This window comes from Oxyura jamaicensis, chromosome 4, assembly GCF_011077185.1.
Source record: "Oxyura jamaicensis isolate SHBP4307 breed ruddy duck chromosome 4, BPBGC_Ojam_1.0, whole genome shotgun sequence".
Lineage (NCBI taxonomy): Eukaryota > Metazoa > Chordata > Aves > Anseriformes > Anatidae > Oxyura > Oxyura jamaicensis.
The window spans coordinates 9,192,567-9,218,341 of record NC_048896.1 but is presented as its reverse complement, the minus strand read 5'-3'; the positions used below and the strand labels follow the sequence as shown (position 1 = coordinate 9,218,341).

At 34.0% G+C, this 25,775-nt stretch overlaps 1 protein-coding gene across 6 annotated transcripts in view; it reads right to left on the bottom strand.

The window, feature by feature from the left end:
* Positions 1–605: 605 nt before the first annotated feature.
* The window catches only part of LRCH2 (leucine rich repeats and calponin homology domain containing 2), a 42,497-nt gene continuing 17,327 nt past the window's right edge, over positions 606–25,775 (bottom strand). The window contains exons 7-22 of one of the 6 annotated variants that reach the window (XM_035324191.1): positions 25,179–25,269; positions 24,030–24,141; positions 23,620–23,717; positions 23,451–23,518; positions 23,149–23,253; positions 22,283–22,360; positions 19,657–19,725; positions 17,860–17,908; positions 16,317–16,433; positions 14,499–14,543; positions 14,006–14,056; positions 12,850–12,907; positions 11,424–11,536; positions 10,132–10,269; positions 9,770–9,847; positions 606–8,711 (exon numbers count right to left, since the gene is read on the bottom strand). In XM_035324191.1, the coding sequence (XP_035180082.1) occupies positions 8,592–8,711; positions 9,770–9,847; positions 10,132–10,269; positions 11,424–11,536; positions 12,850–12,907; positions 14,006–14,056; positions 14,499–14,543; positions 16,317–16,433; positions 17,860–17,908; positions 19,657–19,725; positions 22,283–22,360; positions 23,149–23,253; positions 23,451–23,518; positions 23,620–23,717; positions 24,030–24,141; positions 25,179–25,269 (1,390 nt within the window). In that variant the 3' untranslated portion in view covers positions 606–8,591. The remainder of the gene's footprint in view (positions 8,712–9,769; positions 9,848–10,131; positions 10,270–11,423; positions 11,537–12,849; positions 12,908–14,005; positions 14,057–14,498; positions 14,544–16,316; positions 16,434–17,859; positions 17,909–19,656; positions 19,726–22,282; positions 22,361–23,148; positions 23,254–23,450; positions 23,519–23,619; positions 23,718–24,029; positions 24,142–25,178; positions 25,270–25,775) is intronic. The other 5 variants (XM_035324192.1, XM_035324193.1, XM_035324194.1 and 2 more) reach the window with 5 other exon arrangements.

Here is a 25,775-nt window from a genome sequence, read left to right as displayed (position 1 = left end):
TCAGAACAGCAATGTTGGCCTGGAGCACTGTAATTGTATCCATCATCAGTGTAGACCTATGTTAAACAGATAGAAAAGTTAAAAGGCTACAGTCATAACAATGAGCCTTAACCAGCACGCAAGAGCAGGTCCAGACATTGGAAAAAAAGGGTATATAAGCAGGAATGTCATGAGTACATTGTAAGTATCTGATAGACTATGGTAGGAAACAGATTTCAGCTGTGAAAAGGGAAGTTGTATTTTGCATTTTGCTATAGGAAACGGAAGTGGAGTAAGCCCTGTGTGATGTGTGAAAAGAAAGGGCAGTCAGGAGAGCCTATAAGAAACCAAGAACACCTACCTGGAGAATCACTGAGGTGAGAAAACACTGCGTTCTCTGAAATGTAGTCATTTACTAGTTCTCAAACACTGCTGGAATGGACGCAGTCTGCCAGCAGCAGACACCTTTACCAAGGCAGCTAATAACCAAACTATGAAGGAACTTAGTTGTTTGTGGCACCCTGATCAAATCTAACAAATTCAAATTAAAAATAATTACACTCAAAGACTTCATAAATTCTTCATTTCTCTCAAAAAGTCTTGTGGAAATTGCCTTTTTATTTTTTTTTTGCTTATACCACTTCCCTTCTTCAACAGTGACTTTCCTCACGCAGATGGCGAAGAACTGACTTGGTTCATTGTTTCAGCCTGAAACAGAGGCACATACAGACATTCCTCTTGTAGACTAAGAAAGTCTTTCTGTAAGAGCAAAGCTTTCTTTAGAGCTGGAAACTCAACAGAATTGGAACAAACCCTTACAAACAGTTCAGCACTAACTGGGGGGAAAAAAAAAAAAAAAAAAGTCCAACTGTCTAGATGCATGTTTTGAGGGATGCTCACTTCTGGTAATGCTGTTCCTCAATTTCTGCTTTAAAAAGTCCCAAATTGTGCTTCATCAACAAATGAAGAACAAGTGGGTAGTGCAGGCAGAGAACGAAAAAGTCTCGCAGGGAAACACATCTCTCAAAGATCTTTTACTACCAAAATTCAGGTAGATGTAGTGAAATTCTTCAAATATTTAAACAAAGAAATTAAAGTAAAATCAATTTTGTTAAATGGTATATTTCAACCTACATAAAGTAACTATAGCTACTGGCAAAACCTGCCAGTTCTGTTTCCCTAGCACTGGAATTAATGACTGCAAACCAAGCAAAAGGTGGTCTATTGCTGGTGGTCTATTGCTGCCTCCAGCCCAGGGTGTGGAAGGAATGCAGATCCTACTTTAAAAAAAAAACTATATTGTGCCAAACGTATGTGCTATAAGAAGACATCAGGTGGCTTTCGTGTTGTGTAAGACAGGAAAAGCTTGCAAATGAATAAATACACTGCTACAAGTGAACGTGTCTTTGTCATCGCTTATTCTCACCATTGATTTTTCTGTTGGTCAACCAGAAAATCTAACATACTTCATGTGTAGAAGCATCATATATTTCCATGGCAAAAGACTCGACATTTCTTTAGAGAGATAAGTGACTTGCCTAATTGCATATCAAAATGGCAATATATACATTTGAAAGGACATAAAAATTCTCATTATTTACCATGAATATGTACAAACTGAAGAATATGTAAAAACTAAGGTGAAATCAAATTGAATAAATTGACTACATGAGTTATGAAACAGTTTGTATTTTATACACATAGTATGTACACTGGTTTTGGAAATGTGGGTTTTATCCATGCAAATTTAATACAAAAAACTATTTACAAAAAATAACAGTAGGAACATTTTTTCAAAAAAAAAACATATACATGTTGGAAGCTCCAGCAATAATGGAAGTCCTGAAAAAAAGACTTAATACAGTATTGTACAGGTAGACAAACTTCAGAAGTGTGGAAAATGCACTTTACAAGAACATGAAATGCAAAATGAATTGCACTATCAAATAGATGTTACAAGTATATACACAATTTAAGCATCTATTTTTAAATGATTGCTCTCCAACTGTGCCTCAGAACTACTAGTCATGTCCTGCACACATTTACATATTGATCATTTGGCTATGTTGTATTTTCTGAGTTTTATAACCACAAATTATAAAATAAAATAACTGAATACCAAGTGATAACTATAAAGCAATCACATTTTCCTTGTTCTACGCATTACACAATAGTAAAAGAGTATTCACATTTCCAACATAATCCACTAATCAACCCTTTTGCAATGCCTCCATAGGCCCCTCACAAGCATCAAAAATTTACCTGCTGGTACAACAAACATTAATTGTTGCAACTAGGAATTCCCAGAGTTGCAGCAATGCTTACCATATCGCATCAACTCAGTAAACTCAAATGTGTTACTATTTTCATTTAAAAAGCATCATCTTGCACATGCTCTAGAAAGGCTTTTAATATTGAACAGTGGAAGTTCTCATGACAGGAATGGCACAATCAAATCCTAAACGAATACAGCAATTCTGGAAAGATTTCATCGGTTCACTCGTATTTAAAAACAAAAGAAAAAGTATCATTGTGGTTATTTCCAAATACTCGCTATTTCACAATCTGCACTCAGAAAGTTAGAACTGGGAAATAAGCGTCATGTTTGCCTGATTTCACACAATTTTGAAAGAAGTGAGGAAATCTTTGTTAATGCCTCCAATTCATTTTAAATCACTAACTTCATATTTTAGCTCACTTACAAAACTATTGTGGGAAATTCTGATCTCACTGAAGTCAACTAAAGTCTCCCAGAACGATTCAATATGCTGTCACAGTTCAAGCCATTCTTTTCCTTTAATGTGTGGTAAGGGACTAAGCAAGTTGTGTAAAGACCTACTGAAGTTGGTTTGTTTGTTTCAAGATCGGGATTCTAAAATGTGTATGCATTAGGAAAAAATTTTAAAAGTCCTTCTTAAAAATTGTAGTTGGCTATAAAATGCCTGATGTCATTTTTACAATAACTTGTATTCCTTCCAGAGAAATTCATAATGTAGCTTATAGCAATCCCCTTTGCTTCCCGTATTGGAAAAGTCAAAAACAGCAATGGAACAAATACAGCATAAAACTACAGTTTTAATATACATAATGTCAGGGCTGTAGTATGTGAAGTACATGAAGACAAATAAAGCAAACAGCAGTTCATTGTGTAAAAAACACAGGAGCCAGAATTGCTCCTGTAGTGGCAAGATTAAACTGGAATTCAGCTCCTCACATTCTATTTTAACAAAAAAGAACAGCAGAAGGTGCTTTCTTGATAGGAAGAGATTTTTTTGCTTTCATATTAGGTAACCAAAAAGATCTGACAAAATTTCTGATTAAAAAGTTGGCCTTTCCTCATGTTTAAATTACATATATTCCAGAGCGTGTTCTGCATATTAAAGAGGAAACTGTATCATTTTTATTCATTCAACAGGACAAGTGACCCTAACCTGCTAGAGTCATGGTGCAATTTTCAGCAAGTGAAGTTGTCAGGTTTCTAGAACAAGCTTTCTCTGTCTCACATGTCTTTACTGGTAGAAGGTAAATATTAGCAAACGTCTATTTTTCTATTACTCTTAGATATTATCACTTTCCTTAGATTTTTTTGTTCAGATTTCAACCATCTATTTAAAAGAATGCCAGTCAGTGGGGAAGGAGGCAGCAGCACAAAGCAAGGAGATGATGCCTTCAGAAGGCGCATCACCCAGACAAGCCTTGACACACATGTCCACTGTAGCTCCTCGACTGATTAGAAGGCCAGAAGGAAGGCATGTGGCATCAGCGAGGTGCCCTACCCTGTGTTTGGGGATGGATAGTGCTCTCTGCACAATTAACACAATGAACCCTGCAGAACTGGCATAGTTATCCAAAATCAAACAATCTTTGGGAAAGCAATGATGCCAATTTTCTCGTTACTGTATCCTCTACAGAAAGGTCCAAGTTAAAGATGAACCAGGAACTGGTCAGACTCCAGTGTCCCTCAACATGAAGTAGTTTCAAAAACATTTCTTCCTCTGCTAATTCTTTCCAAAAAACACTTTTTCTTCTGAAACATTTAACATACACTCTTGTTGCAACTCAGAGTAACCTCTCCTTGGACAACTACATTGTTTCCAATTCCTGGCCATAGTGGCATTTTCTCTTTTAAAATAATTAAAAAGGGTTATCTGTAAGCTGGAAATATTTCATCAGCTGTTATGTTGCAAGGGTCACTGTTTAATATGAAGGACTTCTCAAAAGAAACACAGACTTTAGCCTGACTTTGTGAGGAAAAAAAAGAGGAATTTCGTTCACCGGTACAAAATCATTTCTTATCCACAGAAAGTGCAAAAACTCCTCCAAAAACTCATGCTTACATTGCATTCAGTTGAAATCCACTATTCTGACACTAAAATATATATATATATATATATATATATATATATTGATTTAACATTGAATAAGGTTTTGCTTACTACTTGACTAAGATTTTGGTACATTATTAAAGTACCTGGCCTCTGCATTTGTACACAGCCCTTCCCAGAGACAAACAGGCAGACTGCAGCTGCATTACATACAGGAGTTACCTTTTGTACTAATTTTTTTTAAATTAGCGGAAGGACATAACGCCAAACTTGTCCTTCTCCTCAATACTGAGGATACATGGAAATTTGCTTTTAGGGAAAATAGGTATCTTTTCAGTTTATTATTATTTTTTTTAATTGGCCAGATTTATGACTAATCTGAGAAGAGTGTTGCTAAATTATCCAATATTTGAAATAAGAAAAGTTTTAGCAGAGCAAAGTAACTGATGTTACCTGTACTTTTTGAGGTGACATACATTCCACAGTATGAAAGCAGTGCTTAAGAGTTATTTTTCCTACCATCTTAATACTGTATGGCACATCAGAATATTTTTATTAAATATATAAAACAATGTATAATATTAGCAGCTTCCCGTTGCTAACCAGAGATCACTATTTTTAGTCAAGAAATTGACACTAAAGCTTTGCTCACTTCAAACACGTTTAAGTCATGTTTCACCACTGCCTCTACCTCAGGTGTTCCATAATCTAACAGTAAAATCTCTTACTGAAGTCAAAAGCAAAATTTGCACTGACTCCATTATAGCTAGGATTTTACCTAAAATTCCTATGATTCATGTCATTTATTGTTTCAACTGTATTCCTCTATTTTATGATAATGTTAATTTTTGGTTATGTTATGGAAGGCTTTCAGATAAATGTATGTAGACAGGTTTCTGGGTCTCCAGTGATACTCCAACTAGCACATTGGACTAGCAATGTTATAGAATAGATGGGAAGCACTTCTGAGATACTGTGTCTGAAATCACCACACTTTAATTATTTCAGTGCCACTGCTCTAAGATCTCACAATATCTGAGACATTATTGCTTAAAAAAAGATCATTCATGTGCGAGATGCTGCATCCAGTAAAATAGAAAAAATACACAAGGGCAGAAACCCTGTCAGTAATATACAGTTCATATCACATTATTGCAGTAACTTTGTATAGCATCCACAATAACAAAAGCACCCTAGTTAATTCAAATTTATTAGGAAAACTTAATACAGTTTCCTAAAGGTTTTCATGTTATCTTTCCTTCACATCAAAAGAAAAAAAAAGTTGAGGGACTATGATAAGAATTAGGCCTCTGTTTTTAACAACCCATTAGCTGCATCAAACATTAAGTAATGACATTGCATCCTCAACAAAATAGGAAAAGAATATCTCAAATGTGCTAGTTGTTGGAGCAGGGACTCTAGATTCACTAAAGACAGTTAAAAGTCAATTTGAAAAAGTAAAGAGGGAGGAGGAGGTCACATGTAGTAATGAATAACGTGAAGTCACTAAATCAGTAAACAAAACAAAAAAGATGCTACGAAACAAATAAAAAGTGAGGAGATAGTAGGCAACTTCTTGTACAGGGAGGACAACAACAATTCCCATATGCTTCTTTAAAATTAAAATTTTACCTTCAAATTATTTTTTAGCATCTCTTTTGCAATTGCTTCCAAAAATCACAAAGGTAACAACTAATTGTATCATTACTTTAGAGAATTACTTGTAGAAGCACCTAAAGAAAGATGAGAGAAGATTCATCCAGGCACAGCAGACCTTTTCTCAGGCTGCTCCTAAGGATACTGCAAGGCCTTAACCTTTGCAATGCTAAAAAGGGAATCCTCTAAGTACCATGAATATCCTTTCCCATAGGAATAAGCATTAAGAAGGCCATGTTAATTTCCAAAGAGCAACAAAGTCAGACTGGTCCTAGCAAACCTGTGTTAGTTAAAAAAAAAAATAAAGTTATTTCCGTAGTTTTCAATTTCAGAGGTACAATTCCAACTGAGTACATTAGTTCCATATCCAGTTCTCATGTTACTTGCTAAGATTAAATAACTGATCTGGCATGCTACATCAAGGGAATTCTTACATGTTTACACTGTGATATGATAACTTCATAAATTTATTTCTATTTGGATACGAGTGTTACTTTAAGATAACGTTTAAATGGCAATTAAATAGTAGTGTAGATTGGTTTAAGTTAGATAATTTAAAGTGGCAATTTACAGGTATCAATTCTATGGCTAGCATACTGAAGCAGAACTTCATTACTGTCATTGCCATCAAACACCATATAGCAAGGAATTGAAAGACAATGAAATACTCCTTTTGAATGTGTTCTTCAAATGTTGCACACAGTAACAAGTCTGCTTAATAAATTACTTTTTCATTTAAGTCTTAGCATGACTTCAGATACTGCCTTTTGTAAAAAATAATTTAAATTGTTAAAGTATTATGTGAATGATTTAAAACCCAATTAGAGATAGAGTAAACACCGTGTTCCAAAGGTCAAAGCAATATAGATTACATACATATTTTATTTAAAGAGCCTAAGATTTAGATCTAGGACTTTGCAAATTAAGTTTTACACCCTTTAAACACAGTTTTAAGGCTTCTCAATGAGCTGTGAAGCCTTAAATGGCTTCTTGACAAATTGGAAAGAACAGAATCAAATCCTGTTAGACACTAGGCAAACATATACCTTCATCAAAATTAACTTAGCCTAAAACAGAAAATCTGTGACAGTAAAAACTTTTTTTTTTTTAATTGAGCTACCCATTCATGAAGAACAAACTAATTCAAACAGTTTTACTACTGTTTTTCTACAGTTTTACTACTGAAATTATTTGAAACTTATTTGGAAAGGAACTCAACTGTGAGTTGGTTCAGAATGTTCTCAAAACACCAAGAATCTGCGTAGAAGTAAGCAAATACATAAACTCAAAAGTTTCAAAAAGAACACCACAGAGGGAATTTCTTTTTTAAATTTGCCCAGAAAAGTCTAATGTTTCAGCACAGTGACATTTGTATAAACTAATCTGTGTGCTATGCCACACACTTCTGTAAGTTACACAGTAAGTCCTGTAAACACTATGAAGATAAACACTGATTTCTCAACTAAATTATGGATATACCTGTGGTGAAAATGTAAAGTGAAATCAGGAGCAATATTACATAAAATCCTGGAAGTCACAGCATAAACCTGAGATTTGGGCAGTTTTATCAAAATGTCCTAAATTATTCTGTATGCATTACTAGTCCTCATCTTACTCACCATGTATATTTGTTTGCCTCAAACAAAGAAAAGTAGACAGTTTTGTTTATCCAACAATACATTAAACCAAAAAATGATTAGGTATTATCAAATTAAATATCATAAATAAAGTGTATTTACAGTATTTTCTAATTATTAGACAACAGAATTATCAATTGTGCAACAAACTTAAAACACCCAACATCAAAAATGTGAAGTATTACTTAAATCTTCACGTATTGATTTTACAAAAAACTATTAAAATATTTAAAAATTCCCATTTTATCTATTTTAAAACAAAGAAATTTCAAAAATGTTTAAGACTATTAAGAGTTATCAATTACACAGGCACTTCACATGTAAACAATCTACAGTACAACTGAAAAAAATATTTGGCACCAACCTAGAAGACTGGAAAAAAATCAATGTGTCCTTTTTCCCATTGTATACTGTTTGTGTAATCACCATACACTCAGACTAAATACTGGCAATGTTGGAAGTGCGTTAAGTTACAATCAGGAGTGCAAAAAAAAAAATAAAGAACACACATAAAGCTTTCTGAGAATGAAAGTGGATTACAATTATCAGTCACTGTATTTTTACCATCATACCATCATTACATTTTTGTTTTACCTTTGAATCAAATGATTGACTTTAATCATTCAAGCAAGGGGGGATCAGGTTTTGTACTTCTGAACTAATTCAAACAACATTTTGCATGTAGAAAAAGAAATCCAGCATTTAACTGTAACACTCTTGAGATGATAAATGGCAGGTTTTAACTTAAATGAACTGGAAAGAGAACCTGTTGCTACCAAAATCTCTTTGTGAATCCAAAAGACAAAAAATCAATATGGTCTTTTAACGTCAGCTGACCCCAAGGTTTTCATGTCCAACTTCAAATAAGGCGCTCTACAGCATCTGGACAGATATTAGTTTTTGATGGCTTGGATGTTCCCATGTAGGAAGCTGAACTGCTCCAGAGCAATCCAACAGATCAAATGGTAAGTTGTCTAGCTTCCAAGAAGTCATGTTACATTGAGGAAAGCTGAGATACTTTAAGTGTAGGCAATTCAAGCAGAGCTTGAACTGTAAGGCCAACTTTTACAAGGCCTCTTTCCTCCAGAATGTGATGAGGCAAGCAAAGTCTCTCCTGTAAAATAAAGTAGTACATGTATTAAGCTTGATTCTCTTTTTAGAAGCTGGGTAACAAAAGCATTCTCTCTGAAGTCACACATACGTTACACACTTGCATAGAAAATGTCTTCGGCTTTACATTTTGCATGTTGTTCTCTACAGTAACAGAACACTCAGAAATTATATCCAAGATCTGACTGTTTAATTGTGAAAAAAAATACTTAATTATGAATGCAGAAACTAGCAAAAAAAGAACATTTACTTAATTATTAAACTAAGATACATAAGTGCTGACAGACTTTGGCCTTCAGTAATGAATCATTCTCCAAAGACATCATCTTTCAGTTTCAAAAGACTTTTGCAGCAGAAGTTAAATACTCTCCCCCTCTGTTAGATGGTGCTATACGGAACTCAGGCGGTGAATCTCTGCATCCCTAACTTCTGAAAGTCCTGTAGCTCCATGCAAGGTGGAAGCTGAGGCAGAGCAGCAACCCAGGGTTTAAAATCCATTAATTAGTTTTCTTGTTCCAGTGAAATGTGGTGAGTTGTGTGTGTCTCATAAAATACAGGAAATGTTTTGGTCTTTCATTTTTTCCCCTTGCACAGAGAAGTACGGCAAGGGGAAAAGTATGGAAGTTGGGCAAAAGGAGCATGAATAGTGAGCTACAACTACAGTTAGGTTATTTATTTCTTTAACTGCAGGATTTTCACTAGGCATACACTGAATTTCATGCCAAAATGAATTGCTAAACAAAAGACTTAAATATTACAACATCATCCTCTCACATCAGTTCTTTTGTTTAGATGATATTTTATTTTAAAGGGAAGTCGGTATTTGTGCTATTGGGAAATAACTGGAAACCCACAGTTTCCTCAAAGTTCACACCACAGGCCAGAAGGCCAGAGAGACAAATTCATTTTATACCTTTAAGTTCCCTGGTCAGTGTAATAATCACTATTGCTCCCTTTCTGCCCCCCCCCCCCCTCCGCCCCCTTCCCCCCCCAAAAAATCAACTGCAGTATTTGCTGACATACTTTCTGTGATTATATTAGTCAATAAAACAATTAGCATACCTGTGGAACACCCAATTTTTTACAAGCATCAAGAAAGTTTTCAACATTTCTTCGGCACTTTGCCATACTGAGTTTAGGCTGTAAAGACAGGATATTCGATTTTCATCACATATTTGTGAAGGACTGTATATTTCTGCAAATTCAGTAACAGTTACTTAAACAGAAACTAGAAAAGGTTAAATGAAGATTCAAGTATAAGAAAATAGCTAAACTAAACTAAGCCTTGTTTAATGCTTCTTAAAAAAAATGAAGTGAGGAATGTAGCCAGTTAATACAGCAAATATGATACATGATTTTTTAGTATTGAACTTCAAAAGCTTATTTTCACGTAAGGTGCAACAAAAGTAAGATAAATGACTCACCACTGCTGGCGATGGTACATGAATACTGGCAACAGAGCGTGGTCTTATGTGATTGGCTAAATGGCAAAGAACTACTCCATCCATCAACGCTGCTCCAATATCATCTGGCAAAATTACTTTTAACCTTGATTCAAGATTCTGTTAAAAAGCCCATAAGTAAGTTACTTTCAACATTACCTAATTATTAATTTTAAATCGACTGTATTTTAAAGCACGCAGTTTTAAAAAGGCATCTTAATATTATCATGAAGTAAATGGAACCAATCCACTCTTCACTTAGTACAATACTTTTCTCTGCTTCATTGAGCTTATAATTACCTTTGCTTTTTCTTTTTTCTTTTTTTTTTTTTTTTTAATGACACAGCCATGTATGTTGACAGACATTCAGCCGGCAACTACCGTGACAGAACTCTCAAAGCCCTATGATGAACCCACTACTCATAGGGAAGCACAGAATTTAAGAGCAAAATGGTAGGCTAAATCCCTCATCAGCTGTTAGTGGGAGGAATTTGTGGGCTGAAATCACATCCAAGTTTAGTAGGAGGAGGGAACACAACCACTGATGAAGTCACAATCCTAAAGTAAAGCCATTCATGCAAGTAGCAGTTAAAATAGCTAAGGAAAGGGTGGCCAAGAAGTACCCACACTTGTGTTGCTAGAGAAAGGAAGTAGAAAACATTTTATCCCATTCCAGCAACAAGCTTTAATAGCTCAGGAAGTGGACCAGACAGGGCAGAAACAGCCTCCAAAGACACATGTAAAGTTAGTACTGTCCTTGAAAGCAGAGCTGTTAAAACAGTATTTATCATTCATGGTAGATTTAGTCAACCACAGTTGTTAAGTACCTTAAGAACAGAACTATATAGGGCAGAAAAAAAAAATTACCAGAATTCTGACACTTAGATTCTATTCAGTATTATGCAATTTGTAGCAACTTTCTACACTCAAAAAGCATTTGAGTATTCAGAAGACTATGACCAGCTTTCTTCAAATCTCACGTCAAATAGCAGCACACACAGGCAGATGTATGGTCTCCCTAAGAACTCCAAAAACCTAAAAAAAAACTTTAATTCTTCATTTCATTTTCCTAAACTAAAAACACTTAGCTCCTGGTTCCTGTTTTGGTTGGAGCAAAAATAGTAATAATGGAGCCTGTTAAATTACTTGGAAAGAAATGTCACTACAGAGACACATTTGTATATCCGTAATGATTTTCAGGCTTTTATTACAAAGGTTTGAGTTGTGGTACAAACTAAATACACTGCACCCATATCGTAAACAATGGTACATACATTGCGAAGTTGTCTTATTTGTTCCCTTTCTTCCCTTAAATGCTCCATTTTCCTCCTCATTGTAAATCCAGGATCCATTGCTCCATAGTCCTGGCGAGATGCACGGCTGAAAGCTATAGAACATTAGCAAAGTTCATTTTCAGAATTCAGATTTATTTATTTATTTTTAAAAGAACTAACTGAAAAACATGGAATGTCTTATACAAAAGTTCAGAGCTCTTCCTAAATACTCTAGCTACCATTCACTTTACTATTCATCATGCTTGGAAACCCTTCAAATAACAACTGTATTTTATAAAATCCTTGCAAAAAAATTCCTCCATAGCAATACCATTGTATCCTCAAGTATTTTACCCTATGCTTTTGAGCAAAAAAATCAGTACTTCCATCTTTAGAACATACTTTTACTGTTTCTAACAGTTTGGATTTTAGTAAGACATCTAGAAAACAACAACAAAAAAATCACAGAAATTTTAAAGATATTCTTGTGGAGCCACTGCTCTGACCTTACACACAAGATTATGTAGTTTTCGCACAGAAAAATACAATTGCACCTCACCTACAATGTCTTTGTAAACATCTAAAAAACACAAGGATCTTGTGTTTTAATTAAGAAAAAAAATGCCATTCAGCTCTCTCTTACAACTGAGGAAAATGGATCCTGTTGTGTCAGTGCTGAGAGCTGGCCATCGCTCCTACTGCACAAAGAAGAAATGGGCTGAAAAGTTCAACAAGTCTGCTTGGTCCTCTCAATTATGCATCTTCCTGCAGCCTAGGATGTATATAACTCAGAAACCTCTAGACATGCACTGCTAGATATAGGTATATCCAACTAACCTAACTCTCTCTGGAACAGAAGTTTCATGCAACTGCTTACAAGTCACAAATTATTTGAAGGCCCAGAAGGTGCCATCTGCATCACCTAGATAATCCTGTCTGATACAACTGTCTTCTGGGGGTATGGCAGTGTTAAAAAATCATAGAATCATTAAGGCTGGAAAATACCTCCAAGACAAAGCACTAATATATACGACTCCTTTCAAAGCTCTGATCCATGCATCCTTTTAGAGGATGAATTACAAAAACCTACTTCTCTTGAAGCCCTCTTGCCTCAGCCATATTTCAAATATAACTGAATACTCTTTCCCTGTTCTTTGACAGTGACAAAACATGCAGAAAATAAGTTAGTGACATTTAAGAAAAAAATAACTGTGCAGCTCTGGGGACTTTCAATAATTAGACATAAGCTTTGGGAAACCATGTCTTTTCCAGTACTATGCTTACGTTAAGTTCACTGAGTGAAATGCTGTACTGTGGTCTCCCTTCACATTCACTTCAATTCATCCATCTGTTGTCCTTATAATCTATTCCATCCCGGGGAATAAACATCTGATTCCTCATGCTATCTTAGAGAAGAGCAGCTTACCTGACCTTGGTCTGAGACCGAACGGTCCATGAGTGTTACTATCTGTCCTTTCATAATCCTGTTAAAAGAGAGAAAGTCAATTTTCTTCCATTTATTACAATAATTAACATTTGTTTTCATCAAAATAGCATTTAAATTATTCTTGCCTAAAATAAAGCTCTTCTGCTGAACTGTAAAACACTGCTTTGAAGTGGATACTATGAAGTAAATGGAATCAAGTAAACTCACTAACTGCAGATAAAATTATCTTACCAAAGAAGACAAAGCAGCACCAGGTTAACTAAAATCTAAGATTAACATCTATTCCACAACATTTCAAACAAAACTTTCTGTGAACTGAATTCTAAGCCGGATGTAAGTGAATACAACTATTTTCCACAATGCCTTGCACTGAATTTCTTAAGAAATGTTTACTTTCAATTATGAAAATCATGCTTTTCTCATGTCACCATCTACAAAGGGGAGATGCACTCAGTAATCTGGTATGTACATGAGTTATTCTTAGCTCAACTCAGTTCATTGTTTCTGTGAGATGTGCCACTCATTCCACTCTCTTAGGTTCCCTTTTGACATCAGGCAGAAACGTTAATCTTTAGCATGGCTTATTTATAGCTGACTAGAGTACTGCAATCACAGTGAAAATAAATGGATATTCCTTAAAAAGGAAAGCAACTGATGAATGAAACTGTAAAGCTGTATAACAAAGGTGACAGACAACCATAAAGGATGAAACCGCTTAAGCAGTGTCAGTACATCAGGGTTCCTTATGATGTACAGAACACTGAAAGACAAGTTTTACTTGAAATCCTTTAAGCAGCTATCATATAGGGACAACGAGAAAATACACCAATTTTCATTTATCTTAATTAGCCGTTTTCATTAGGAAAAATAATGGAGATAAAACAATGCATCTTTCTTCACAATAGTCAAAAAAAAAAAAAAAAAAGAATCCAGGAGATCAGATAGTTTCAAAGGTAAAAATAAGCTATGATACACATCTCCGATTCTACTTTTGACTTTTTAGTATGATGAAATATTCCTAACTCCAGCTTCAAAGGAAACTACCAGCTTTTTATCTGCATGGGAAACCTGGTGACACAAGTAATGTGCACAAAGAAATGTTTATTGAATGAAAAACAAAACCACAAACTTGTACCTCAGACGACACAGGAGACTGTGGGGACACATTAGTATTATCACTGTCTTGCTAAAAAGAAACCAAAGAGATGGAATTATAAAATGAAAATTATGATTTAACAAGAAAATGTGAAATTATGAAAAACACCATACATGAGACATCCAACATTTGTCAAATATGGCACAAACTTATAGCAACTGAATTTAAAAATATGTAAGGCAAGGAAACTGCTCACTGCTTATATAGAATATTACTTTTATATTGCCTTTGCTTGATAGCTCAATTAACTTTGTTATTACTGAAGCAAGTAACTACTCTACTCTTCCCCAGTATACCGTTCTTGGTGGCTTTTTTCAAATAGGCTATAATATTTATTGTGCTTATTTCTACAATGACTTTGGAATGCAAAGTCTGTTCGCACAGACCTGTTGCATGACTGTGGTTCGTAAGTGTTCCTAGAAGATAAACAAAACAATTTTCTTACATATTTTACGCAATTACCATTTCTTACCTCATCATTTTCATTTCCACTTGAACTCTTTCTGGAAGACTTATACTGCAAAACACATACAATCATTACTTTAAAATGGAAATATGTTTTTCATTTGAACTAAATAGCCTGATATCACTCAGATGTTACTTATTATTGCTGAAGCTGCTGAAGGGAAAAAAACATGTTACAGAAATAATCAACAACACACACACAAAAAAAAAAAACACACAGAAGAGGAACATCTAGTTCCTAGGTTACTCAAGAACTACATTGCTGAGAGAATAAGATAATTTCAAAAATACATTTATAATGTGAACTGACTACATATGAGACTTATCCAAGTGCGAAGACCTGAGTAACTGTTCCTCTCATGCATTTTTTGCTAGAAAAAAAAATGTGTAACCCATGAAAGTTACATACAGAAACATACTGTAAAAGCAGCTCTTCAAGTTGCTTATACTTGGCTAGATTGACCTGACAATGTAAAAAAAAAATAAAATAAAATAGTTAAAAAAGGCAAGATTTCCTTTACATCTGCAAAGCCTGATCATATACTTTTATCTAAAACCACTGCTTTTACAGAAGAGCTCTGCCGGATTTTTTACACATTGCTTCTGCCGCACTTCCTGATTATCTGAGAAGTACAATAGGAATGAAGGAGAGATCAAAACAAGAAAAATACAAAAAGGATTAATTTCCCTTTAGCAAAAATACAAAATACAAATACAAAAATACAAAAGCTTAATTTCCCTTTGAGACGTGACTAGAGTTGTATGAAATATTATTTCGGGTACCTGCTTCTATAACAAAGCTCAGAACTGAAGTCTGCATTAGTATTTAATCACAGATTTAAAGTGATGAGAAATCACTGATGCAAATCTTCTGTACGAATAGCACATTAAACATGGATAGTTTAACAAGTAAAATGACTGAATTCTCTTTTAGAAGTTTGTCGTGTTCCCCTCAAAGACTGCAGGGTGAAATAAATTTAAGGATGCAAACATTGGAAAGAAGGTCATAAGAATTAAAGTTAAGATACAACCCCCTAAACTCTTGAGGGGGGTATATTAATAGCTACTTTAATTGCAAGAATATATCTAAGTTATATGGCATGCTCTATTTTTCCTGAGATTTTCTTTTAAATTCCCTAGCAATTCATAAAGATATTTGGCATATATCCAAAAAAAAACAAATTTCACAATTTAAATGTAATTTTAACTCAGCCTAGCACTGGTCAGAATTATTCTATTCTTCTACAAAAAAATTATTTGATGCTGCTGCATTAGCTTCCTACAACAAGCAGAGACTGACATCTGGTGACCAATGATACACACTGCAAACAGGAAAATCAATACAGAGAAAATAAACCTCTTACATGCAAACTGATGCAGTGAGAACCAACATGCATAAATCATTCTTATAACCATGCTGACTTAGACTACAAAAAAATCCTTCAAACCGGATCCAAACTGAGAAAGAACCAATTACTGAAGATTAGTTTCTACCTTCACAGGATGACAACTGCAAATTACTTTCTTATAATTAATAAACACAGGTTTTAGTGGAGTTTTTTCTCCTCCTTTTCCCGCACTCTCACATTACCCTATTATTATACATTCATACATAATACATAATACATTTTATTTAACTCAAAAGATTCAAATAAAGTTACAGCTTAACTATAAAAATTAAAAGCAGTACAACCTATGACATTTCCTTGCTTCTACTTAGTTACACAGTTCCCTGCATTCTCAACAATTTGCATTGCTTGCAAAGGAGAAAGAGCCCAGGTACCCAAGACAAAAAAGTCACCACCATCACCCTACCCTGCATTACCTTGAAATACTCTTTTCTAATTTGTTTACTTCTCCTCCTTTCTTCATTCTGCCAAATCACCGGTTGTGTTTCTGGCCAATGCTGCTCATCCATTGAATCCTTCTGATTTTCCAGTGCCTAGAAAAGTTCAGAAGTATTTTATATAAAAGGTAAACACACCTTGCATGCATTATCAGAAATTATTATAAACTACAGTTATAAATTCTTGGCCTCTTTCATTTCACTTTACGACACAGAAGTGTTACCTTAATGGTGATTCTGCTAGAAAGCTCCTTTCTTCTGAAATACATTTCATACAGGAAAAATGAACTGTGAAATAATTCTTAAGAAAATAACATCCTTTTCTGCACCAAGCCTAACATTCATAGGTACATTAGGAAGCCATCTAATGCTACTATAAATAATTTCAAAGAGCCAGTCAGAAGCCACTAGCGCATCTAATTTCTCAATCTGAATATTCACTGAACAGGAAGGATGACTAGGATCATTTTATTTATTTATTTATTAAGTACTTGTGTGGTGTTCCTACCTACAAGATTACAATACTTTGACAGAGACAGCTAAAGGGGATTGTCCCTCTCTACTCTGCCTTTGTGATGCCCCACTTGGAGTACTGCAACCACATCTGTGCCCCAGCACAAGAAAGATGTGGACCTGTTAGAGCCGGTCCAGATGAGGGCCAAAAAGATGGCTGTTAAGCCTGAAGAGGATAAGACTCTGGGGTGACCTCATTACAGCTTTTCAATACTTACAAAGGGCTTATAAAAAAGGAGGGCAACTTTTTGCTCAGACAGATAACGACAGGACAAGGGGGAATAGTTTTGAACTACATGAGGGGTTATTTAGATTAGATGTTATGAGGAAATTCTTCACTCAGAAGGTGTTGAGGCACTGGAACAGGTTGCCTAGAGAAGTTGTGGATGCCTCACCCCTGGAGGTGTTTGAAGCCAGGTTGAATGGGGCCCTGGATGACCTGATCTGGTGGGTGGCATCCCTGCCCATGGCAGGGTGGTTGGAGCTAGATGGTCTTTAAGGTCCCTTCCAACCCACGCCATTCTATGATTTATTCTTAAAACAACAATGAATATGTATTTCTATTCTACGAAAGCTGACTGCAGACAATCTGAAGGGGCCATTTCACAATAAGGCTAAAACACCGAAAAACTGTATTTCCAAAGATTTCCTCATATTAGAGTATCAGGCCCTTTGGCAATTTTAAGTAACTGATGAATGTTCTTTCTTTATTTCTGCTTCTTTTATTATGTTAATCAAAAAATGTATATGCAAAGAAATACAAAAAAAGTAAAATTATGTCTCACTAGTCTCAAGATCTTACAGCTAGTACCACATCCTCTTAAAAAGGCTTGCATTATGTAACACAAGCCAAATTATCTTGAAGTCTATGAATTTATTTTTTATTTTCCACCACAATTATACACATACAATAACCATGTTTGCAAGCAAACAAATTAACACAGAAGTTTTCCACAAGAAACAACCACTTAAAGCAAACAAAACTATTACCACTTTTATGTTTACTTACCTGCCAGCTGTATGGAGACACTGGAGAATTGACTTCATCTGTTGAGACACTAAAAATTAAAATGAAAGACATTATGAAATTTTATTACTACATTGTTGTGTACTTCAAGATCAAGTTACTTTAAAATATTTAAAAAGTGATCACTTAACATGCAGCTTTTCTGCAACATTTCTTTTGGCTAGCTGTAAATCATGTCCACAATGTGACTAAAAAGTATGAGCTATGCAAGCAAAACCTCAATTTGTTCTTCAGTCTCCTTTACAGCATGCTGACGTGTCATCCACATTACTTTATTCAATGCTTTATTCAGATACAGCCCTTTCTTAACAATGTGGATTTATCTTCAGAAATGCACCTCCGTTGTTTTCTTTCTCAAAGCAACCATCCAAACATTTGTTCAAAGCTGTAAAATGCCTGGTCTTCAGTGTTTAGAAGACTCAACCTTCATTTCACTTTTAGCTCTCTATAGCAAAGTAGAGGCTTATACTAACAAGGGAAAGGAGAAACATTTTAACATGGGATAATGAAATGGCAAAATCTCACAGATTCTAGAACAGGAACAGTACCTGAGCTTATTTAAAGTTCTCAGGAAAATAGAAAAGTTTAGACTTGGTGTCACTTCAAAACTTAGTAAAACTTTCTGTGAAATTCACTTCTATCAACGTACCAACAACCATTTCATTAACATCCTGACAACTAAGGTAGAAAACAGCCTTAGAAGCTGTGTAGTATACCAAGACTAACAGCTGGGGATTTAATGTAATGACACAGCACTGTGTGCAATTATGATAAATCCTAGAAATTCTGAAAGCAGCTAGGCACAGAAATTGAAGCTTCTTTTCTTAGCTTCTGCTACTTTGTATTCCTTTTCCTTTGTTCTTCATTGTTTGCCTCAAAACAATAAATCTGTTTTTTAAAGCTGTTAGGCATAGGACATTAGTCTAATCATGTCCATTAGCTTGATATGCTATTCAACTGAGAATTGCAGGAACTGCTACAATAAATAATTTAGTTCTGCTCTTGATACGTATGTATCTATTAGCTCTGACATGGTCTATAAGTGTAAATTCTTCAGGGATATGGCAGCCTTTGTATCTCTTTATATGCTACTTAAACAATGAGGGACTGAAATTCCCATTTATCAGTGCAATAAAAACAAGAAAAAAAATTGCAACGTTTATCTTATCTTGTGTACAAGCTTGAATTGGTTTTTGTTGTTGTTGCTTATTTTCTAAGAAAAAAGTCTCATAACTATTTGTTTCACGAAGGATACAGCAAAAGGTAAATAAAAAGGTAAAATGACAGCACTGTGCACTACAACAGGTGACAGAATCCCAAAAAACAGGAACAATATTCTAAGTGAGGACTCTCGAGCTCCAAATGCAAATGACCAGTAGTTACTATACTGTTCATATAACTACAGAACACATAAACAACAAACCCCTTAATAATGCAGCTAACCGGGGGAGAAAAGATAGCCAAAATAGGATGCATCACACTGAAAGATTTACTCAGTATCCCTTCTCTGTTTCAATGAAAGTTTTTCTGAACTGTACCTGAACTGCAGAGAACTGTAGAGAACAGTTATCATTCCAGTACTGTCTAGCAACACCAACAACAATTATGGCTTTTGTCTACCTGATTCACAGCCAAACTGGGTTTGGAACAGATAATTTGTGTAACTTGAAATTCATCTTGTATTAAAACGTTACGACAAAAGATGGCAGTAACAACATAAAATAAATATCAGAACTAATTTAATAAAATATTGAAAGCTGTGATGAAGTAGATAAATACCATTTTTCAGAGTCCATTGGCTGCTTTGGCCTGTTCCTTGCGCTTACTGAAGCTGAATGATTAAGAAGCCTATAAAGAAAAAAATATTTATTCAACAGCTCTGTAGTTAAATCTTTTTCTTCGAATATGTATTACTTTCACAGTATAACTTTTCCTGTAGAAAAAAGTTTGAAGATTAAGGTGGCATTTTCCATAAAGCTGGAATACGTATGTGTTAATATACATATATGAAATCCAAGCCCAATCCTGCTTCCGTTCAAATCAGCAATGTAGCTTTCAGCACTTGTAATATTTCAAGTTCTGATTTTTAAGTAAAACTTGATCACATAATCCAAACCAAAATGAAGTCTCCTCTTCTCTCATTACATACTTTTAATTTTTAATATTTTCTTATTAAATATATACCAACAGGCCTCACTGTTCACTAAAATTAGAAGAGACAAGACGGTCAAACTAAAGCAGACAGGAAACAATAGACTGAGCACAAGAAATCAGTCAGTCAATACCAAAAGGTAAGAGGGTAGTTGAGTACAAAAGACTGGCAGTGCAAAGGAAAGTCAGGGGAAAAAAAAGAGTTGAAAAATGGAGGAAAAGAGTAGGAAAATGCAAGCTAAGAACTAAGTGAAATCTAATGAACCAGTGTAAATTCAATTTTCCTTAACTCTAAATAAGTAAAAAAAAGCCTAAACTTAAGTACAGATTCAGATTTTTTTTTTTTTTTAATCTGGAAAAAACAGCATGTATGTGCACACACAGGAAGGTGATATGAGGTATTTATTATGAATGTTTAAAATGTTAAAAATACCACACTGATCATGAACACATTTTCAATTAAGATTCATGTTAAATAGCAACTGGAATGATTAATGGTGAATTATTGGGAATATCAACATTACATTTCAACGCTGAATTCATAGTGTGCAGGACTGAGATCAAAGTATATTTACATTGAATTATATAGAGAAATTATCAAGAATCAGGAAGAACAAGAAGAAAACCAGCAATTCAGTGGAAGACAGTAAAATACAATAGGCACCTTTTTATATTTCATTATCATGAGATATGGCAGTAAAACATTGAACTTTAAATGATGTATTAATTTTCAGACTTCTAAATATTGTCGTAACTTTGAGCTCAGTTATCTCACTTGCAGTTTAAATCTGACTGTGTGAACCTCAATTTAATAGCATTAAGATAAGTTAAGCTTGTAAAACAACTAAATAATTCAGACGGCAGCATATGCTCCCTATATTGTCTTCATAAACAACTTTAAAGTGTACTTTCCAGAATTAAATTACACTATTACCAGAAAAAAGTCTCACAAAAATTAATATTCAAAGCATATGATGTCTCAAACATCATGAGACAGCCATTTTACAGTCATTTTTACAGTGAATTTCAATCTATCCTTATCTCCTTAGCTGAAGACAATGAGAAATTCAGAGAAACTGTAGCAATATATGGCCATTAAGATAAAATGTGCTTAAAAGAACTAGAAATTTGAGTCACCTAAGCACTTTGATGCAGCACTTTCACCAAAAATGACGTTAGTATAAATTCAGTGATTATATGCAACAAAGGCTATTTGACTTTCATGATCATTAAATGAAATGTTATTAAAACCTATCCAAAGTAAAGCCAAACAGAATAAGTTTGGCTGAAAAACATGTATATGAAATATTTATATAATTTATGTTTGAGATCATAATAAGCTAAGTTTTCCTATGATTTTAAATACATTTTAATACTTTGTAAAACAAGAAAACAAATGCAAACAATAATTTTTGACTCTTCCCATTTCAAAACTGAAAATTATTGATGGGAAAGTCAGTACCTGTCAGATTAGCAGTTATTAGTCCAATCAGAGAAATCTGGATTTCCTATGGAACAAGTAACTTAAGGTTTTTAGTTGAAGAAAAAGTAAATAAAATTAATCTGAATTAACAAAATTATAGACTACAGAATTTATGGAAAAATAATTTATTTAGCTGAGAAAAAATAAACATTGTAGTGAAGATCTATCTCTCTTCCAGAAAATCCACTACTAAATTGAGTAGGCAAGATGAAAGTTCAAGTAGCTTAAATTCTGAAATTATGCTCCCTTAAATGTGGCACTAATGGTGCAAAGAGTCCAGCCATTGTGTTCATTCATACACTATCAAATCCAATTAAAAAAACATTTGGACAGATTATCAATCAAATGACATACTGATGGACATACTAAGTCCCCTGAATAAGAAGAACTTGCATGACTTTAAAACCTAGAAGTTTTAAAAGAAAAAAACAAAGAAACAAACAAAAAAAACCTCTGAGGTTCTGTATTTGAGCTATTATACATATAAAAACAAAACAAAAAGAATGAAGATAAAGCATGCCAAAGGGACAGGAAGATAAATTTCTAGTTTGGAGTCATTTAAATGTGCTTTGGACAGCTGTCTAATTAAGTATTTTCCTGAAACAGAATTTAATTTCAAATAAAAGTGCATTGCAATTTATTTTTGGTAACAAAATCTTAGGCTGAGACAATCCATTTTTTCTGCTTTTGTTTTTTAAAAAAATGGCCCAAACTGTTTCTTTTGTCCACATTTTATCTTAGGAAATCTGAAGCTCTACAAACACTTTATACCTTGATGCACGTCCTGCTGCCCTTGTCCTCTGGAAGAGTTTTTCACTGAATGAAGTTCTATAGCTTAATGGCCTTCGTCTGCATTCATGTTTCATATACATCAAAGCCAAAGACGGAAGAAGGAAGCAGGATAGGTTGATGGGAAAGGACAGGGAAGTCATTAGCATAGCAAGCAAAAAGAAAAGAAACACTGCATAATATTAAAAGAAAACACACTGAATGAACAGAAATATGATTAGTAAGAAATTATTTAATGATGCTCGCTTTGAGAATTCTGCTTACTCATGCTGTACATACTTTGCACAAATTCAGAAATGGCACAATTGGTACAATTCAGAATTGCTCATGGCAAGGAATTATAAACCCACAAACTATGGATTCAAAATCAGAATTAAATTATGTTTTACTAATTGCAAATACCTACAGTTTTATCTCAGAGGTGATTTTGTCCCCATATATTTAAAGATACATAAGAAAGCTTTAAAGCCAAACTAGGAAGTAAAATTTGACTTACAAGATCGCTCTTTATATACATAAAGTAAAACCTTTAAGAAGATAGCTGCATTGAGATAGAACAAAGTATAACAAAAATAAAATTCAAGTTGCAGTACTTCAGAAGAGGAGTGGCTTGGTATTTCAAATGATTAGATAACCAAGAAATATTAAAATTAACCAGACAAAATCCACACACAATATAAATAGCTATCAGAATTAAGAAAAATATGATTATTTTATTCTTTTAATAAGAATTCAAAATTCTTCCTCATTTTTAATAGTTTTGTTAATAAAAAAACATGTTAGCATTAAGATTTCATTCTTCTTCCCAGCAAATTCTTCCAGGCTAAAGAACACATTAATTTTAATACCTGTGTTTTTGTTCTTGCTGCAGTAACTGAGCTGCTATTTTTCTCAAGTCAGTCACTTCTTTGATTTCATCATCTTCTTCAGCCAGCAGCTGTTCTTTCTGAAGTCTGAAAAATTAAACGTTAGTGACTTGCCTGATTTCAGCAAAGCAAGACACAGAAACTTGCTTGGACAAGAAGTAAGAAGCTCTTCCAATATGCTCATTTTTTTCATCCAAGGAGAACTCTGCTCAACAAGAGACTTCTTTCCTCAATGGTGTTTAAAAGCAAAACCACCCTTCCCAAAAAAGACTGAAAAGATTTACCGTTTTTCATCTCCCCAGTCCTCATTTTGTTCTATCTTTTGGGATTTCTCAGGATGTTTTCCCCGTTCCTTACACAGGATGAAAAATAGAATTAGACTTGAGATGAGGAAAAAAAAGCCTGCTGAATTAGTATGTGGTTTTTGTTTGTTTTTTAATCAATCTATGTTACCTTGATACAGGACAGCAATGGCCCAATCTGCACATCTCCTTGCTCAGGAACAGCTCCCTCTTCTGCATTTGGATCAATGTAATCATACACCTCCTGGTCTAGTGAGGATTGATAAGGAAGAGAAAAGATAATATTAACAGCTCTCTCAACCAAACATTACTCCTCAGAGTCAGAAGTACATATGAAAAATGACAGATAAAGATAATACAATTAAATCATGTCTCCTTTCTTCATCTAGAGAAATATTTTTCTTCCTTTCTCTATTTATTATTTTATTACACTGTTTTCTGAAGTGATAAAAACAAAATTCCAATATACCATGATATAATTCTGTGCAGTTTTCTTAAATTAAATTACCTTTGAAAAAGCAATTCTGTTACCTAAAAAGACAGATGCACAACAGATATTACCTTTCTGTGGATCGAGTTTACTTCCCATTACATGATTGTCATTCCTCAATGTCTGTTCTCTTGTTGATTCTGATACCTGGGAGTGAAGGCTGATTGTATCATCATCAGATGGCTGCAAAGACAGTCATATTTAATACAGAACTTGCATAGAGATCACATTATTATATGATTTGCTAATAAACCACAAATACAACAGACCCTATCATGAGGAATGGCTCCCAAGACAGAAAAAAAATCAACTCGCGTTTTTTTTTGTGGTGTTTTTGTTTTTTAAAGTAATTGTTACAATTTCCTTTGAAATACAGTATTTTGTTCAAAGAGCTCTAGTCCAATTCTGGTCTAATAAATTCTGGTCAATTCTGGGCTAATAAATCTGTACTTAAGTACTTCCCTATCTAAAGCTTCCAAGAAGGGAGACTACTGAAAAAAAATCACAGCTTCACTTCCCATCATTTAGAATTTGCTTAAACATTCGTAATATTCCTTGTTGTAGTTTTCAATTTAATCACTCTGCATTTGCAATGATTCTTTCTAAAAGTAAAATATATATATATACTGCACTCACTATTCAGTATTGACATCATTTATTTACAGCTGCTTAATCTAGATTTCTACAAATAAATAATTTGTGAGAATTTTTATGACTTTAGACCTAGCAGATCATCCAGAAGTTCTTTTTAAAATTTAAACAAGAAAACAGATTATTAACATATACAAAACTCAGGTTCAATTGACATATGTCGTAGTTTCCTTAATTACTAAGTTTAGATAGAATATATTTTAATTTTCCTAACTATATTCTTTTTACTAATAACAAAAGCAAACATTAATTAAGTTTTGTCCTTTGAGGACAACGTGATTACACACATTATGCATGAAAAGATCCAAACAATTATTTAGATAACAATTCAGTTTTGAAAATGTGTAAGATTTGGAGAGGAATGAAACTTAACCAGAAAATTCAAAACAATACATAATTTATATGTCTGATAATGTCAGTCTAATGGTTTAAACTCATCTGTACAGATTCCAAAGGATGTTAACTGCAACTTAGTTAAACATTTCTTAAATTAGACAAAAGAGAAAAGGAAAACAAAATCTATAAAACAAGTTAGACAAAATCAGCAGTAAAAAAAAAAAAATACTTACTTCTGTAGTGGACAATCTTTTATCCCCATTATCACTTCCAATGCCAGAGTCTGGTCCGTGATTTTTATTGGGATAAAAGTCCTCTATGCTGCTTAATAAAACAATAATAAAAAAAAGGAATGAAAGAAACCAGCTTAACTTTGGTAAAGGAAAATAAGCATCCTTTAAAATATATAGATTCTATATACCCATCTATGGTTCCCAGTACAGAATTTTTGCACAACACCGCATGTCTAAAGAACAAATTTTTAACCTACAAGAGTTTAAGAAAGAAAAAGAGTCTCAAAAAAGTTTAAGGAGGAAAGAACAATTATCATACTTTCCACGTCTATGCAATTTCAGAATTGTTTTATTTCATTCAAAAGTATTTTTTGGAAAATTTAGCTATTACTGTTAAAACCAATCCTTTTAATTCTAATGGCAGGCATGGATTATATTAGTAGAAAATATATTTCCTATTAGACAGTCATACAGGTTTAAACCTGTATTAATAGCTATGCAATATTCTATCCAAATGTATGCCTTCTAAAGACAGAAAGCCATCAGCATGAGCAGGGTGTGTTTTTCTAACTGCACACTGGAGCCTGGCTTTTAATC